We start from the raw sequence: 20,923 nt of genomic DNA on the forward strand, positions 1-20,923 counted from the left end.
TAATTAAAAACAAAAAAAATCATTATCAAAATAACTTTTTAATTCACTAAAATTAAAAAAACCAAAACCTAAATTATTATTAACAAATATATCAGTAAAATTATTGAAATAAATTAATTAGACAATATTTGAGTGATGTAGCTAAAAAAAAATAAAAAACACTGGTCAAAAATAAGAGAAAAGAAAAGAAAAAAAAAAACAGTTGATGCTGATAAAAATATAATTGTCCGCGCGATTCAGTGGTCGAGACAGATCTGCAGTCAGCCAAAGTCTGGTGAAACTTGGTGCTATTTTACTGGAAAAAATAGGAAGGTTGGCGGGTTGAATGAAGCAACTTTGTGATTGGTCTATTGCATGATGACGTCACTACATTGATTGTCTCGCGCGCTTCATACAAACCACGTGTCTCCCCTCGCTTATCTAACCTGGCTTTATCATATTTTATCAAAATTATTTATTTATTATTTTATCAACAAATTAACAATTATTTATTCTACATATCTCTACTTTTTTTAGCTATATATTTTTCAATAAATTTATATTATTTTTCGTTAATATTTATATTATTTTTTTCATCGTCAATACAGCAGTGTTAATATTTCCATTTAATTTTTTAATAATATTAATTTATTTACTGCTAAATAATGTCTATTTAAAAATTTAATTTTTATTACCAAATTATTTTATCAATGTCTATTTATAGAAGAAAAAATAATAAATGAGGTCACTGGTTCAAAACATCGATTCGTTAATTATTAATCGTGTTAATAATTATAAAATTTTTCATTAAAAATTCAATAATTAAATTTACTTTTTTTATTACCAGGTTCAATGTTATATTCATACCTGTAAATCGATATTTTTAATTCTCACGCGATTCAATGATTAATAAAATTCGTATTATATAAACAAACCAATAAAAAAAAAATAAAAACAATTTATAAATAAATAGATAATACAGCTGTTTATAAAAAATATATTATCAAATAAAAAAATAATCTTTATTTATATTCACCCAGTTTTCCTCAATATATATTTTGATGATTTTTCAATCAATAAACCGTTTTGAGTTTGTCGTTGTTTAAAGCAATACACCCCTTATTGAAAAAAAAAAAAATAAAAAAAAGAATTTCATCTTTGTCAAATTGAGCATCATGATATCTTGTTCAGTGGCACAGATCTTCAAATGACGTATACGTATTGATGATACAACTGCATTATTATTTTTTTATTTTTTTATTTTTTACCCCCTGTTATAAAATGGGGTATATTGCTGGTCCTCTTGTTAAATAGGATAGTAGTGAAGCTGCTGGGATGTCGAGGGTCGAGGCAGGAAACTGGGCTTTCAGGTCGATGCACTGACACGACCGGGAGTTCGACGCCCAGAACGTAATGACGTCATTCGATGTGCACACGATGATACGAGAATGTTAGTTAAATATATATATATGAAAAAAAAAATACAACAGTGCTTCAGCTACCACAAGCAGGATTTTGTTGGATAGGTCAGGACTGAATTTTCCAAACTAGGCTATCATCATCGTCATCATCATCATCATCGATCATTATCAAAATCATTTTATCATTTTAAAAAAAATCTACAAAATATTTTACGATTTATTTTTTATTTTTTATTAACAACAATAATATTTATAAATTATAAAATTAAATATTAATCTCAAATATATATCGTTGATAATTTTAAATATCATTTTATATTTTTATTTTTGTAAATTGTCGTTATAAATTATTGAGTCTGTAGAAAAATTAGTTAATTATTTTCAGGGGTTTAAGAGTTGCTGACGACATTAGAGAATGATGTAACTTTGTAATCAGGACAATCAGGATTTTATATATATTTTAAATAAAATAGACACATGGAGAAAATCGACAGTGGAAGGGTTTAGTGTTTAAAAGGTGAAGGGGAAAATCAAGTCAAAGGGGTGCTTTTGCAAAACTAGGTCACTGGAACTTCATTCACATTACGCGGCCATTCATGAGATCTGCTAACCAGTCGAATTTGCCATTTTGTTTTTTTTTTTTTTCAATTTTTCTTTGGCCATTCTATTTTATTTATTTTTCATTCAATAATTATTATTATTGTTATTTAAACATTGATAAATAATGATTTTTAAAAATATTTTTTCAGCATAATTTTAAAGATAATAAATTGATTTGAAAAATAAAATTATAATGGAGTAAAAAAAAAAATTATAGGTAATATTATTTAACTGTATTTTAAAGATAAGAAAATAATAGAAATTTTTTATTTTTTTATTTATTTATTTATTTTTTCGAGGTGTATTTATATATATAAACAGAAAATTAAGCTTTGCATAAATTTTCTCAATAAACTGTCCTGTCTTTTGTGTTGAAACCAGGGCTCTATATGACCCAGTTTTACCCGGGCAATGACGTTGGGGGTTCCACATGACGTCATCACAGTTATAAAATAGGTCGTGGGGTCATAGCACCTCAGTTGGCTATAGTAATTGGGCTAGTTTTGATGGACAATTGATCGATCAAACAATAATAACGACAAAACAAGGTGCTTTATATATATTAAATAAATAAAACTCATCAATTTAATTTTTTTTTTCTCTTTTTTATATGGATTTATTTATCTACAATGAAATATCTTGTGCTATAGTATTATTATAAAATTTTGTAATTTAATAGATTCATTCAATGGAAATAGAAAAAAAAAAAATAATAATTGTCATACATAATTTATTCAAAAATATATTGAATAAATAAATTTTATAAAAAATCATCACAACAGTCTTCAAAGACAAATTTACTAACTGATAAAAAAAAAAAAAAATTATCATCAGTTAGTTTTTGTAGTTTAAAAAATTGTAAAAATAAAATTAAAATAATTTTTGTTTTTACATAATAATTAATATAATCTCCTATTATAAAAAGGGGAATTGTCATCAGTCTTTTGTATTTTCAAATTTTTTATTTATAAGCGCTCTCATAGAAAAACGCATATATATTGTAGATATATTTTTCAAATTTGTCAAGCAATTATAGATACATGCTTCAACAATTCTCAAAAAAATTTCCATCCTGTGCCAAGCATTATTTATTGCAAAAAAATATAAATCGTATTATCAAAAACAGTTTTGAATTTATATAGGTATAGACAAATGGAAAATAAAAAAAAACAAACTACCATCCTAAAATCCAGGAAAACTAAAAGCAATTTTTGAAAATTAAAATATAATTTCATGATGTTTTTTTTTTTTTACAAAAATTAAAATATTGCTACTCTTCACAGCAACCCTTGTGGGCTGTGAGAAACAGCAATAATGCAAAAACCTTTTACATTCAAAAAAAAAAAAAAATTTTAAATTTATTATGCTGTTCATTATAAATTTAACTGGTATCTATATAATTTGTTTAATTTATATTAAATTGTCAACAATAAAATTATAAAAAAAGATAATAATATAATTATGATGATTGTGCAAAAGGAGTATATTTTCAGTATTTGCAGAATGACTTTAGTGCACAATAAGGCACTGTAAAGGGTGTTTTATATTAAATGCATTATGCGCATGTCTATTTTGCTATGATACAACACACACACATAAACACATAGACATAAATAAAATAGAAGAGAAAAAAAAGATAGGTCATTTTCTATTATTAGAATGTAGGTCACCCATAAAAGTTGATTTTATCCTGTGACGTCATGGGGATTGTTGTCGTGGCAACAGTCATGTCAGGTCAACTACCCTGACATGGCTTCAACTGTGCTTCTCTCTCTCTCTCTCTCTCTCTCTTTATGTGTTTCTCTATCTCTTTTTATTTACCCTCTCTTTGTATTTATTATACATATATATATATTTATTTTTAACCCTTACTTTATTATCATCATCAAAAGTACATACTAAACTATGCATATCTTGATTATATAACTATTATTTGTGATAAAGTTTACATTGTTTTCTAGTTATGTCATGTACTATATTTATTTGAAACAATAATTTCAAGATATTATTATATATACTATGCATGTATTTATAAATAACATGATAACATTATCTCTTTTTCTTAAAATAGTTTCTATAAATAGTTTAAGTTTTTTTTATTTATAAATTTTATTTTTACATTAATTATCATCTTACAAATTATTTATAAATATTATGATTGAAATAGATATTTTGTTTTTTTTCTAATTTAGACTATTAATTATCATTTTAATAATATTTATTATTTATAAATAAAATTATTGATAATTTAAAAATACAAAAATAATAATAATTTGCATTATTGTATTTATTTGAAAATTTCTTTGGTAAAATTAAAATTTTTTCTCTATCTAAAATTGATAACACATCACCTGTTAAATATTCTTATCAACAAAATATAATTTATCTTCATATTTCAATATAACCGACAGTTTAAAAAATTTGTTACTTAATTTATCCAACAGATGTCTAGTATTTCTAATAAAATAAAAATAAAAAAAATAGTAATTATATTTATAAACACTCAGCTAAACCAAGCAATTATTAATATAAAAAAATTCATTAAATTAATTTTTAAACAAAATCAATACAAGTCATCAATTAATTTTCACAACAATAGCCCAAATCAAATAATTTAAATTGATTCATTCTGTTGTAACTGATAGCTGATTGGTTGCTCCAAAACCGTACAACCAATGAGAATCAATGAAAAACATATTATAGCTTGTAAATTTTCTCGTTAAAGACCATTAGAGACGCCACTGTTGTTATCGTTTTTATTCGTAAATGTTCGTGTTTAATCGTAGTCGCACAATAATCTCATGTGTGTTACAATGGCGCAGGCTCCGTGTGTTTATTATTATTGTTTTGGATACCAACGAAAGGATCAAACTAAGGCCAGTCAAGTCAGTCGGTGTCTGCGTCCCCGTGTGTCTCTGTGAGTGAGTACAAATGAATGAGTGAGTGACAATTAAAATTCACAAAAATCAAATGGATTAAGTACAGTGTGTGAGTGAAGATACATACTGGGACCATACCCACTGACTATCAGTGCAAATAAATCATTGGATTAAATTAACAACAAATAAACAAAAAATAAATAATAATAATAAAAAAAAAGGGCTGGTTGCGCGTCGTCATTGCTCGTCGTTGAGTTTGTGTTGAGTGGCGCGGCCCCCGTTTTTTTGCTCACTCTTCAGTGCTCCGAAATAATAAAAAAAAAAATAAATAATAGTAGAAAAAACATCTACAAATAATATAAAGACAATAACTATATACAAATTATCAAATTTAATAACAATACAAGATAAGACATTCAAAACAAAATAAAAAAAAAAACAAACATTCTAGTTATTTTTAAAATTAAATAAAAAATAAAATAGTGTGTTCAATTATTGTGCGTGTGTGTTTTTACAAGTGTGTATATATGTTTAATATATATAATAAAAATAAATAAATAAAAAATATTTTATATTATTTTTATTTTGGATAATAGGGCCTCGTCAAAATGGCAGACAGGCGGTTCGCGGAGGAAGCCGCGGCCACCGACCTGTGTGACGATAGTCGCGTGCCGCGTGAACGACACAAAAAACGCATGTTAGATCATCATGATTCTCATATCATGCATAATAATAATAATGATAATTTAGATGTTAATGATACAACATCATCATCGAATCTTGGTAGTTGTGGTGACGGTGATGATGGTGGTGATAGTGAAATATCATCTTGTTCAAGTGATGACTGTCATAATAATAATAATAATAATAATAATAAAATTGATGTGTTCAATATTGATTATTCTGAAATTAAAAAAATATTTAAAAAATCATCATCATCAACAACAACAACAACAACAACAACAAAAACATTGGATGAAAATAGTATTGTTAAATCAGAATGTGATATTATTAAAAATGTGTTTAAAGAAAGAAAAAATAAAATAAAACCAGTAATGGTTAATTTTAGTGATAGTATTGATTGTGATGAAGATGACGGTGATGATGGTGATAATGACGACGATGATGATGACGATGATGATGTTGATGTTGATTTTAAATCAAAAGCAACAGTGGTTGATTCAGCAGCAGCTGCTGTTGCTGTATCAGCAATACCAGAAGCAATAAAAGATATGAAAATTAAAAAATTAACATCATCAACAATTAAATGTAATAATAAATCAATTAAAAGACGTTGTGATGATGATGACGATGATGATGACGATGATGTTGTTGCTATGCTTGCTACATCATACAAAGGAAAGATTAGAAGTGCCAATGATAGTCTTGTTGGACCCTGCGGAAAGAAGCGATGCGCCGATCGATATGACAGCTCCGAAAGCTCCGACAGGTGAGATACTGAGATTATATATTTTTTACTTTATTTTCATTTGACAGGTCTTGATAAAAATTCATAAAATATTATAAATATAACTCTGTTTATTTAAACACATGGTAATTATTTTTGAGCACAACAAACCAGTATCTCTCGTTTGATTTTAATAAAATTGATAATATATTTATATGAAACACAGAAAAAACAACAAAAAAAAAAAAATGTATCGAATGAGGTCGTTGCACCACACCATGCATCAGTTACGCGACGGATGGTACATGAATGCGTGCAGTTTTATTTGTCGCGTGTGCACTTATATGCAGTGTACATAATAATACTGCATATGTATAATGTATATGTATATATAAAATTGGACTTGTGGGTGCCCTACAAGCCTTGGATGTAAGAGTGAATGCGCAAAAAAGATATATAAATATATATGTATGTAGTATAGGGTTGAGGGAGGGCCAGATAATAAAAAAAATAAAAAAAAAAGGTATATAAAATTGCTAAAGTGAGGCAGACAGATAGATGAAACGACAAAGAAAAAAGTGTGGGCTGCCGGCAGCAGGGCTCGATGGCCTCCTCCTCTTCCTCCTCCTCTCTCAACCATTGCCAGAGAAGAAAAGTAGTCGAGGTAAAAATATTTTTGAACAGGGCGATGGAAACGAGATGGATATATGTGGTTTTTTTTTTTTTTTTCTTTTCTAAATTGTCTTTTTATCTTTTATTTATTTATTTTTTTTGCATTATTATTATAAACTCGATTCGTTTATTTATTTATTTACTGGTTTTTTTTTCTTTTTTTTTTGAAATATAAATTATGCAATGTTCGTTTTGTAGTCTGATAGCTACGATGCATACATAGTTGTTGAAATTCAAAGATATATATATGCGAAAAATAACAAAACCTGCACTTTCCAGTTTTACTATATCGACTCCCACTTGGTATGAGACTTTACACTCAAGACACACTTATCAAAGTGTTGTAAATGCTTTTTTTTAAAAAAATTTATACATTGTTTTTACATTTTATTTATTAAAAGCATTGTTTAAATTATTTTTTTTAAATACAGTTTATTATTTGACGTAATAATTTATTTATATAAAAAATTATTCAATATTATTACGTAATTTATTTAATGACTTGTAATTGATACAATTTCAATTGATAATTTTGATTTAATAGTTTTTAAAATTTTGCAAGTTTTATTATGCTTTGTAGATTTTTGTAAAATTTTTTTTTTCGATCTTATGGCAAACAAAAATGAATGAAATGATCCGACGGAGGAAAAAAAATATTAAAAGTATTTTTAAAAATTACTTGATCGCTTTAAAAAAAATTAATAACCATCAGCAAAAAGAAAAAAAAAATATCAAATTGCAAAATGCTACTGTAAACTGGTAAACAAAGAAAAAAAAAAATTTCTAACAAGTATTGTGCAAGAAAAAAGTATTATTACAGATAACTTTTATTTTATTTTTTTTTATTGTCATTTTAAGTATATACAGTAGTAGTAGTTTCGATAAAAAGTGAGGGCGATTGTCGAACAAGTCCAATTGTCGTTGAGTCGATGGCTATAGAAATAATTGCTTGTTCGTTATTAGAAAAAAAAAAAATAATAATAAATAAATATTTAAGATGCGAGTAACAGTGGAATGTACAAGATTCTATGATTTTATATTTTTTATTATTTTTTTTTATTTCGCATTTGAACATAATATTAAATTTTTGATGTTGCAATAGTTGGATTTTAGAAAGCACAGTTGATGCAGCAGCCATAGAAACTTTGCCAAGATACACTGCATCGTGTGGCACTGCACGACTATAAACTTCCTACTTTTTATTATCTACACAATTAAACATATTTATTTTTTTTTCTTATCTACATTCATTAATAAATCATTAGACATAATTATAAAATTTTTTTACAATTTAATTAACAATTTAAAATATATTTTACAAAAATATATCAATTATTATTTTAATTTTCAAACCCTTCCATACAACAGACATGGATATTTACTAAAGTATCAATATTGCCTTTAATTTTTTTTCCAATTTTAATGACTGTTTTCCCCCATTTTCAATTTAATTTTTTTTCAGTCGGAGGGAAATGATTTTTCGTTCTCCGATGGGTAAATTATTGTGCGGTTAAAAAAATGAAAAAAAAAAAAGGTGGACGATGATAAAGCGAAATAACAAAACTGTATACCTGTATATATTATATATATTTTTTATTTTTTATTATTATTTTTGAAATAGAGAAATGATAGAAGGGGCTGCCGGCGATTTGTCAATTTCCGGTGTGCGGCCCGACGCCGCGAATGTCAGACTCAAAATGCAACGCGCGCTACATAGTTGGATCAATACCTCGGCTACACATTCGTACGTGTTGACTGTACAATACTGTACACATACATATTGGTTATATGTAAAAAAACATCCCCTTTCAAATATCCAACAGTAAAAAATGATATAAGAAAATTTAAAAATTCTCAAACTAATTTTTCCATTTTTCATAAATAATAAAGTTATTTCTTCCATTAATTCAATTAAATATAATTAAATTAGATACTCAAATTTAAAAATTAAATATTTTTATCTATTAAATTAACCGCACTATTTAATTCAAAGACATTTTTGGAATAAAAAAAAAATTAGTTAAAAGGGTCTTTCAGCTTGAATAACACAGCATCGTTTTTTGCTTTAAAAAAATTATTAAAAAATTAACAACAATATATTTTGTAGAGTTAAAAAATATTCATCATCATGTTTTGATAGCCCTCCTTCCCCCTGACACACAGCTGTCAAATAATTGATAACATCAAAAATTAAACGCATCACTTCACATAAAATGAAAAATATTTAATCTCGATATTACTGACCTTTTTTTTATATATAATTTATTTTGTCATCTATTTAAAAAAAAAAAAACATAATTTTTAATCTCTTGGATAATGATAATTTGTCGATTGATTTAATGGCTTTTAAATTATCAGTCATACTACATTATACAATCAGCTGGAATAATAATAAAATTTGAGTTTGGAATTAGTGAAAGTTCATCATGCCTGCAAATGATGAGTAGGCTACGTATTGCTTTCATCTTTATATGTGTGCGGTAAAAATATCTGCTAATGAATATATCCTCCAAAGTGTGTAGGTTTCAAGCTAAAAAAAAAAAAATAATAAAAAAGATTAAGCCAAAGTATTAGAACGGTCGTTATTATAGTGTGTCTATTTTTATTATTACTACCAAGAATAAATAAACAGACAAACAGACACACACTGTTTTTATATAATATAACTCGAAATTGTCACAAATAATATATAAAATTTATAAAATATCTTACAATATAAATATATATTTAATCTAATTAAAAAATTATTTTGCAACACCTTATTTTATATTTAAAGATAAAATCATTTTAAAAATATTTCCATCAATTTTCACACACAGAAATATATATTATTTTATTTATAATTTAAAAACAAATAATTAAATAAACATACTTTTGCGAATTTTATTTGTAATTTGGCTGTATCACAATTTACATTTGCCACAAGCATTTTGAGATCTTATCTTTTCACTTATCCTCGTTCATTACTACCACCATCACATATACACTTATCATATCATTTTTCACACACTTGTATCACCGACAAACTTGACATTTAATTACCACGAATATTGTTATTATGTTTTTTCATTTTATTCAACATCATTACTTGTTTATTTATATTATATTTTTCTAATAAAACTACAAGTATAAAATAATATAAATCATTAGATACATCAAGACTGATAATAAACTTGAGAGGAGTTAAATTTAATTAGTATATATTTATATTGATAAATAAAAATATTTATAAACATTATTATTTTGTTGATTAAACATCAGGCCATTTATTCAAAGCTAAATTATGTTGTGATATATATTTATTTTTCATCAATGCTATGGGATCATTGATTACATGAAATTGAAAGTTGAATACACACATGTCTATTGACATTCTTGTCAAATTAAAATGCAATATATATAAACGTGGCCTCGAGTTGAAAAATATTCTTTATTTTTTTTTTTTTTTTAAATTTTATTACTCTCTTTTTACTGGGGTGAATTACAAATCTAATCCCAGTCTAAACAAAATATATTTCGCAACATGAACATGTTATTAAGCAACACAATATTCTGCATATTTAATTTATTTTTTTTTCACGTGTCATGAGACAGTTTAACTGCACTTGTCATTAAAATAAATATTATATTTTTAGTTGCAAAATCATCAACAGGTCATTTCAATTTACAAAAGGCCACGATTTTAAAATATATAATTAAAAATTTTAAAATTATTTAATGTCTTGAATGAAAATATTAACAAAAAAAATGAAATTAGTTATATCATTTTAAATTAGTGTTGTTGATTTTAAAAAAAAATTATTATGATTAATTTAAACTACCAAGTGAAACTGATGTCAGCTGGTATGGAAAGTCAAAAGTACTGAAATCAGCGTAATCAAGTTACTGCAATCGTTCATGTTACTGAACAAACTATTTTCATTTAATCAACTCATATGTTGGCAAATAAATATTAAAATATAATTACATCTAAATTTCAAACTGAAAACTCGTTTAATATTTTTTTTCGATTAATTTTTTAAATATTATTTATCAAATATGTGTTTTATCATGAATAGATAGTTAAAATTACATCAAAATTTTTATCATAATCTTGAGAGTTTAATAATAATAATAAAAATTAAAAAATAACATTAATAGCAATGAACTTTACTTGGTTTGAATGTGTTATATCTTTACTTGTGATAACGACTTTTACTGATAATCATTTTGAGCAAGTAAAAAAGAGTTAACGATGAAAACTTTATCCACCACATCATACTGTTTTTGTGTGTGCACTATGTATACATGTAGATATCGCACGTATGTTACTTATTCAACACATGTTAACAACTTTAATATGTACTTGTGTTTATACAACGTAGTTGTAGTTGAGCACAAGTTACTTAGGTAACTCGAGGGCAACAGCCCATTTTTCTTTGACATATTAATAAACTTTACTATAGTATTTTTTTTTTTTTTTCTTTCTTCTTCTTCTTCTTTTTATCATCTTTCTGAATTTTCTTTTTATCATTTATGTTTACGAATAAAGAGCATTGTACTCTGTTGAATTATATTTTCGAAAAAATATATTTAAAATATTTTATAATAAAAATTTCAATTATTATGCGATATTCGTATTTCATATACGCTTCATAAATAAAAGTGAATGAATCATCAAGGACTTTTAAGCATACTCAAATAAAAATGCGAAATGATTTTTTTCATTTTTTTTTCTTTAAAAAATATAACACAAAAAATCTAAATAAATAAATTGACGTTTAATTTTTTTTTTTTTTTTCGTTTAAGTTGAATAAACAACAGCAATAACAATAAATTGTTTATATTTTGAAAAAGTATAAATAGTAAAAATTTGTAATCTCAGATGTTTAGTTTTTAGTGTTTTTTTTTTTTTAGTATAAATATATGTTTTGACTGGACCCTCGAGGACCGAGGAGGTCACACCATTTCTGCAAAATTCGTCTCGGAGGACAAATAACAAACACGAACCATTCGTTCAATATGTTTTTATATATGATTTTTTTTTTCCATCATTTATTATGATTTATAACTGTAGTTATCCAATCATGTGTCATTTTTTTTATTAAAAAATTATACTATATATTTAATTAAGTAAATATTATGCGTGCTGGAATATCAGTGTTGGTTTCAAATATCACGTGAACGTTTTGAATTACATTTATGCCTACTGTGTGTGAAGTGTTTGAAAAAAAAAAAAAAAATGATACCTTATGCTGATTGTTGTTATCATACGTTGCATTATTTAAATCATTATTTTTTTTTCTTTGATACTCGTAGGAATTAAAGGATAATTATGAAACTGATTAAGTGCATACTAGTTTTATTTTATATACATACATATTTAAATAGTGTAACGTTATGAACTGGGTGATCGAAAGGTTTAAAAAAAATAATAATTAGGGCCTCCCCCCTGCATCGCTAGTTAATTAACAGAGCTCATTATCCATCCTCGAGATTTTCAGTCGATCAATGTGCAGCCATGCTCACTTAAATCTTTTATTTTTTTAATTTTTTTTTCCTCACTATCCTGTTTCTTAATTATTCTGTTAATACCGGTAAAATATATATAGATATATTCAACAAGGTTAAGTCCTTGAAAAATCATTTAAGATAAGATTTGAAATAAATGCTTCATTTATATTTTTAAATAAATATTAATAATCTAATAAAATATGAAATAAGAGAATTTTTTTTTTTCCACAAAATAACTGTTTTTTACGTGCAGTGGCTATAAACAATTTGATTAAAATTAAATCGCTTTCAATTTTTTGACTGGACGAAATTAGAGAGGTGCTTCATTTGTTGTTGTATTTTTTTTTTTTTTTCATTTTGGCTTTTTTTTATTATTATTTGGTCTACCATTCGTCTGATTTATTTTTTATTTTTTAGTCTTCTGAAATCTGCTTGACTCTTTGTTTCCTTCTTTTTCTTTTATTTATTTTTTCAGTCTGTGCATTTATATATATTATATGCGTTCAAATATATACTTGAAAAGTTATCGATTTGCTCGATTTTGTATAGGGTGCGACGACAGAGAAAAAGGCAAAATTGGTGGGGACTAACTCAAAATTTGCGGAATGCTTTTGCCTGAAAACTCGTTCGTCCGGTTTTACTAATTGCAAAAAGGATTCAGCGTCGAAGGGGCCTTCTATCCCGCGGGACCTCTGCCCACTTTTGTCTCGAATATTTTCTTGCCAATTTTGGGCGCCCTCTCATGGCCAATGCTCATCCTTTCTAACACCCAATAAACAAGTTTATAATATATGAAAAAAAAAAAACCTGTGTGTATCAAAAAGCCACCTGCTTCAATTCATTTCTATTTATTAAAAAATTCTAATTTATTATAATGTTTCTTAATTTGCAAATACAATTTTTATTATTTAAATTTTCAAAATTTTTTTTTTCTCTTTTTTATTAGCAAGTTGTAATTTTAAAATTAACACTCATTAATTTTATTCATTATTTATTTGTTTATTTCATAGGGACGAGTGTTTAAAATTTTTTAATAACTATATAAAATTTTGCCTTGACTGCATGATATCATGTTTACGCGCACACGCAACGTAAAGTCATACATCATGAGTTTTTTTAATATTTAAAACAAAAATGAATGAATGTAAAAAAAATTCAAGTGGTTGCTGTAAAGTACTACTGCATATTTAATGTCCTGATTAGAGAGAATTATTAAAAAAAAAAAAATAGATGCATAATGACGTCGAGTGTTGAAGATGAGGATGTGAGATCATCAAAATAGCCAAGGAAAAATATTACAATTACTAATTGCACACACAAACGTTAGTCATAATTTCCCTGTGATATCGTTGCTATTTTTTTTTTGCCTGGTATAATAATTTTTTTCTATTTTTATTATATCTCTTTTTTATTTATTTCTACGTTTGATTATGATTTAACGATTCTGTCACGATATGCCACGCCTTTTCGTGGGCACAATTTTTTTTTTTTCCTCCACATTTATCTATTAATCAAAACTTTGTTTTTTTATTTTTATATTTTATTATAGAATATATTTAAAATGTTTAAATGCATCAATGAACATGTAACCACATGAATTTTTTTATTTTGATTTTTCAAAATTATTTTAAACTTGTGAGAGAGAGAGAGACAATCTTGGCTCCTGTCTGCTCATTTTATCCACTCAAAACCATCACAAAAGAGGCATTAAAATAAAAATAAAAAAAATGAAACAAAAAAATAAAAAAAAACTGGTTTTATGTATAGAAAGAACTGTGTTTTAAAAGTTTACTTTTTATAAACACCTTTTGAATGGTCTTCACAATAATTTTAGTGTGTAAGTTTATATGGCTTGGACCTTTTTGACGACCCAAATTGTACCAAGGTTTTTTAAACATCCCGCTGTGAAGAAACCCGAGAAAATATATTCCTGGTATTTCAAGATAAGTGCTGTGAACTTGCCTGTGGTGAAAATCGATTTATTTCATTTTTGAATTGCAAACTAAATCAAAACTCGACAACTTTTCAACATTTGAAGTTGCAACTTGCATACCAACATAACCACATGTCTGTATTTGTTTATTTTTTATGCAAATTTTATATTTTTATGCTTCTCAAAAATGATCAACGTCATACTCGTTACTTTCAATTGAATTAAAAAATAATTAATTCAAGTTTAACAACTTTCTCATAGACTTGATTTAAAGCAATGAAAAAAATAAAATTAAAAATTAAATTACATCGATGACACCGGATGCAAAAGTTGATAGCTAAGTTGAGTCAAGCGTGCAACTAGAAAATTGACTGAGATCGAAATAAACTTGATGTCAAAGACATCTATCGACAAAGTAATGTGCGCGACATAAATTTAATCCTCGAGGGAAAATATTTTTTATATTTTTCATACAGTATTCTCTGCGAGTATAGTTATTATCATTGAAAGAAAAAAAAAACAAAATTAAATGACTTGATGTACTTGATGATATATCTAAGTCTCAATATTCTGCTCCATTTTGAGAGGCATTTACTATTCTAATGGCTTCTATGTTCTTTCACATTCCGTATATACTTCATCATGAAAGAAAAAAAAATAAAAAAATAAGAAGCAAACGAATCCTTGAGTTTAAAAGACCCTCTACTTCGACTTATCCCGCATTTTTGCTTCACCTTTCGTTTCGTCTTTTCAGCTGCTTTCAGCTCCCTCATAAACCTTACCTTTTTTTTTACTTTTTTTTTTTTCATTCAAGTCAGGTTAAAGCGCAAGTAGAAAAATCTCAGTAGCCGGGTGCTTCGCCATCCTTATTGTGCCATTAAGAAACCATAAAATTGCACTCGGCACTTTTCGCGTTGTCTTCGCTTCTTTATTACAGTACATTATTATTATTCTAACTTATTACTAATTTTTTTATTTCATTATTTATTTGAACCATGTTCAAACATTTGCAATAAGTTCATTAGTCGTTTTTTTTTTTCACGCAAACTATGTGGTTATTAAAAATATCAGCTTGATTCAATTATGACCCTTGTGAGCGATGAATTGTGGAAAGATTTCCACGGTTCTTTGACAGCCTGAAAATTCAACCCTCGTTGAAAAACGATAGTGTGGGAGTAAAAATAAAAAAAATAGAAAAAAAAGTGGAGAAAAATTCGAGGGATGATAGAATAAAAAGGGAGAAGGAAAAAAAAACCCTATAACTACGCTATAACTTGACCTCTCAAGTCTGGATACCACTAATCGATACACATTTTGTTCGATAAACCATATAAACCATTACAGAAAATTTTTATCTCTCTGATTTTTTTTTCCACTTGTATTATTTTTAGTAGATGTTTCTTATAGCCATTGAATTTTCTCTTCGTTGGCGGCACTTTCGATTCTTCATGATCGTGAGACCTCGCAAGTTGTAACGACCCTTGATCGAATCTGATGTTCTTCACAATATAATAAAATAAAATAAAAAAGTCATCGTTTATGCGATATACCGTAATTGGCTTTCAATTAGAATCTGCTACAGATAATTAATAAATATATACGAACAACGTTGCTATATACGTTTTACAAGATCGTAATGTTTTGTGTTCAACAATTTTGATGTTGTTTAACTGCGAGCCTTTAAAAATTCCATCGAGTGTCTCAGCTTTTTTCTTTTTATTTTTTTTTTCTATACTTGTATTCTTTCTATATACTTTTTGTTGTATGCCTCCTGTTCGCGGACAATGATCTTACCAGTGGGAAAAAAAAATATTTATATATATCTATATACATTGAAGAAACCCATGAGGGAAGAGGGCGTGGATATTTTCTGATGTATTTCAGTCACGAGAAGTCCATTGATCACGAATAAGTGTACTACGTGAAATGAAAAAAAGGAAGCAAAAAAAAAATATAAAACTTTGTTCCTGGAGGAAGAAAAGTCGAATTGTTATTGATCCTTCGAAAGAATTGAAATGATAAAATTACTAGCAATCACAATTATATATACAAGCAATAAAAATAAATGTACGTGTATAAATTTTATTTCAATTTCGATTACTAATTTGTAAAGAGTATTTTAAAAAATGTACATCAATTTACAAATTTTTTTTCTCGTTTTTTTTTCTAGTAATTTAGTAAAACGAAATATTTCAAGATATCCCATTCAATGACATTTGTGGTTTTTAGTTTTTTTTTTTTTTTATAATCTAGTAACATTGATTTATTTAATTTTGAGGCATCTGTCGATTGCTAATGCTAGTTTAGAATTTCAAAGTAACCATCACTCTCACTGACAGATTGGTCAGTGTCCGCAATTTAATATTAAACTACCCCCGTCATTATCCCTTAAAATGAGAGGCTCCCCTTTCGATTTGCGTTAAAATTTACTGGCAAACTATTTTCTTCATATTTTCAATATTGATAATGATTAAGTATGGGTGTGTATAATGTTTATATACACGTATACAACACACCAACATCGCATCAAAATATACATGTGTATATTGAGCTCTGCACGAAAGTTTTTCTATATAACAAAAAATAAGTATAGATGGTTGGCTCTCAGCAGTCTCGGCGCACATATACATCCCTTTATTCAAAGACCGAATAATCGCCCACGGTGGTACGGATCCATAAGCAGACTATTATACATGCTATGCGGCGTTATACCATGCGCTTTGCCCATGGTGCAGGAACAGATGCAGGATACATTAATTGTGCTCACCCAACAGGGCGCCCCCTACACTGATCGATATTATCATTTTCATTTTTCTATTTTTATCTGATATATAATTGCAATAAATTTCAAAAAAATAATAAAGCAAAATCTTTTCATCATTTTGTGGCTAATGAAAAATCTTTATCAAGCCAAATAATTATACGATAAGAATTATTCTAGAAAATGACTTTTAAATTGTTACAAATATTTTTTTGTAATCATCATTAACTAGGGTGCATTGTAAAAAATGCATCGCCCTTCAAACTGTAGCACCATGAATTTTATTGAACGCAGTATGCAGTGTGCATTTTAACAAACTCTACTATTCGACCCACCGATTGAGAACTGGACCCTGAATTAGGTGGTCGAGGGGATCGAAATATAAGAGACAAGAGGGGCTAAGCATGAGTCATGGCTGACGAGAATGAGTGAGTGTATGTATATGTACGTATACATACCTTATATATACCTATATAAATTTATATTTGGGTATAGTAAATCCTTTGTGATGCTACGCACGTTCCATTCTCGTGCGGTTATCTTTGGATTCAAGCTACAGCGCGTGTTTCATATAATTCAGTGTTCAAAGGACTTTAGATTTTGGTCAAGTTTATTCATCTTTCATTTTGCTAAGTATAGCAACTTTTAAGATATATATATCTTTTCTTATGATTAGAATTAAATTAGTATATATTAAATATTTTGCACGTACTGGATGGTTCCTTTAAACAAAAAAGGAGGTGCTTCTCTGTCTCTCTTGAAGAAAGTTCAAAATGGAATACTAATGCGTGTATTGAATGTGCGATGGTGCATAATATAGAGCTGCACATCGTCTATATATGAGAAACCCCATGATGATTGTCGGAAATGATATCGCTGGTAGAATACAATCACGTTTAATCGACGATGAATAAATATATATTCAACTTATTTTGCAAGGGTTCAAGGATATACATATAGTTTCAAAGCTTGTTTATTTTTTTTATGTTTTTCAAATGTTTCTCTCACGGTCAACCACAAACTTGTTTTTTTTATTTGATTTTTTTTTAATTTCTCTTATTGACTTAAACATAAGACATTACGAGGTAAAATATACAAGCTTAATCTAACTGTTGGAGGTACTGAGAGAGTAAGAGAAAAATAAATTTAAAAAAAAGAGTTACATAGAGGTCCTGGAATTGTATGTCTATATGCGTGTATTGGCAATCAGTGAGTGGTCATTAAATTAGCAGCACCCTGTGGCGAAGTAATCCATCGTTTCGATTCAACGTGATCAAGCTATACACCCTTTTTTTATTTTCTTCCCTCAGCTGCTGGCTTGTAAATTTCTCCCACAATTCGTCAGACCCCTGTGTATTGCATATTGCATACACATCATCTCTAGCCTATCGATATATACATATATATATCTACTACTAACCCTCTGTACTTAATTTCACGAATGCATGCAAAATCTACCCCCATTGAATTTTAGACTTATACAACCCTTTTTTATTTTTTTCATTTTTAATACAATCTCTATGTCAGTAATGCATGAAGATTGTGCGCTCATCGCAAAGCTCAATTTGCATGCTTATTATCTATTGTATGGTATTATACAAATAATAATATAAATTTATAAAATGCATTTTGTTTGGATTATCCATCGAGAATACATGTATATATTTTTTTATTGAAACACTTTGATCTTTTCTTTTTTAGTTTTTTTCTTTACTATTTGTGACGTCATAGAGATTAAATCATTCAAACTGGTTAATCAATAAAATATCAAATTGTTTAATCAATCAAATCGACTTTGAGAAATTACTTGTTTGAAAAATCTTTTGCTACAAAAAAAAAATAAATAAGAAAAAGTGTGTTTGAAAAGCAACTTGACTAATGTCAGTGTAAATACTTTTTTCTTTTTTTGAATTATATGCTTTTACAGAAATTACATTTTGCGGAGAAGATGCTTGATAATAATTGCTTTTATTTTGCTAATACATTGTATATATATTTTATTTTTTATTGTATACGTAGTTTATTTAGTCAAAAGTTGAAAAAAAAAAAAGAATGAAATACGTGCTTAATTTCTTATGCATGATATTTTTTATGAGCTTTACAACCCTCATATAATATTGTCAATTTTGATAGAAGAATTATTGATGATGGAATGAGAACACTGCTTGATTACGCCTATAGATATTTCATACATATGAAGTGAGAAAAAAATATGAAAAAAAAAAAATAAAAATTGGATAACTGTCTTATTGGAATCTCGGTAGATTCAAAATGTCGTATGGAATATCTATAACCCCACAACCCCTCTCCTCAGTTTGACGGTCCCTTGTCGCCATCACGACTCGTCGATCTCATTCAGTCTGACACGCGCCTATGGTTTTATCTTTTCTCGCCATGTGTCGTTTACAGCAAGTATTGTATATAGTTAGGTCCAGCGTATAGGGTGGGCCACGTGTTTCTCCCCTTCATCCATGTATTTTTTTTACTCTTTTTTTTTTTCTTTACTCACATATATAGTTTTGCTAGTTTATCCCCTTCATATACACTTTTAGTTGACAATACTTTTACCCTGTAAATACATCCAACAAAAAATATATAAGAAAAAAAAAATTCAACTATACGACACGAGACAAGGATTATATATAGACTCCTTTTTGTTCAGTTAAAAATTATAATGAAAAAAAAAAAAAAAAGGAAATTAATTAATACATGAAAAATCATCATGATAAATCGTCACTTGAAAATAGTTTTTTGTTTTATTCAATTTGTTTCTTTATCAAGTTGCGGACATTTATATTTTTTTTTTTTTTTTGCAAAATGGTTTTATTTAAAAGAGGAGTTTTTTTTAGATTTTGCTTTTAGCATGTTCCAATATACAGCCATAAAATAATTTATATACTCTTTTTTTTCTCTCTCACACTTTTTCCATATAGAACTCCCGAAAGGGCCAATTTGCTGTTGGTACCTCCATAAATTCCCCTTAAACTTTGCTGTCATTTTCAGGCTACTATATAGGTTCTGGCTCATAAATCTTCATATTGCTTCTATAACTCGATTTCTTTTCGATCTTGATATAAAGCCTTTTTTTTTTTTTTTCATTCGTTAGATAAGTGTCTAATATGATATTACCACTGCCATTAGAAGTTTTTATCCATTATATCAACTTGATCAAATATTTACAAGCTGAAAATAATAAAAAGTTACAAGACGATTTGTCTCTTTATTTATTAATCCATGTAATTATTGCAACATTAATTTTTAATTCGATTCAAGGCAATTATTTATAACCCGTATATGGATTAAAAATGCATGCTGTTGATTTTTTTTTCTGCTCTTTGGATATATTAATGGTGTTTTTTTATATATTCTGTTATTACTTTTTACAATATATTTATATTTATGATAACTGATGTGCGCAGAGAGTACAGTGCGGCTAAAGTCGACGAGTTTTGCGACAGCTGCGGCAGGCACGCGCCTTCTTTATTCAGCAAACAGGATCGTCAAGGCACACGATCGATTGAATGTGTATAGAATCCACAAACTTATATTTATAATATGTATATAGCAAAATAATTTTTTTATACTCTGTAATATTACTCCCAACAAAATGCATATATATTTTTACTTTTACTTTTGCGAGCTTGAAGACAGCTGTTGTCAAATTTTTTTACATATGCTAGCTTAAAATCAATTTCACGTAAACATATCGATATTCTGGTGAAAATAAATATAAAATACTTCAAGACAAACAAAATAATCACGTTGATATATATTTTA

At 27.2% G+C, this 20,923-nt stretch overlaps 1 protein-coding gene across 1 annotated transcript in view; it reads left to right on the plus strand.

Moving 5' to 3' along the window:
* Nucleotides 1-4,836: 4,836 nt before the first annotated feature.
* LOC122859027 (exonuclease 1) overlaps nucleotides 4,837-20,923 on the plus strand; it is a 60,977-nt gene continuing 44,890 nt past the window's right edge. The window contains exon 1 of the mRNA XM_044162351.1: nucleotides 4,837-6,329. Within this exon, the coding sequence (XP_044018286.1) occupies nucleotides 5,488-6,329 (842 nt within the window). The 5' untranslated portion in view covers nucleotides 4,837-5,487. The remainder of the gene's footprint in view (nucleotides 6,330-20,923) is intronic.

The sequence above is a fragment of the Aphidius gifuensis genome, linkage group LG6, assembly GCF_014905175.1.
Source record: "Aphidius gifuensis isolate YNYX2018 linkage group LG6, ASM1490517v1, whole genome shotgun sequence".
Classification (NCBI taxonomy): Eukaryota; Metazoa; Arthropoda; class Insecta; order Hymenoptera; family Braconidae; genus Aphidius; species Aphidius gifuensis.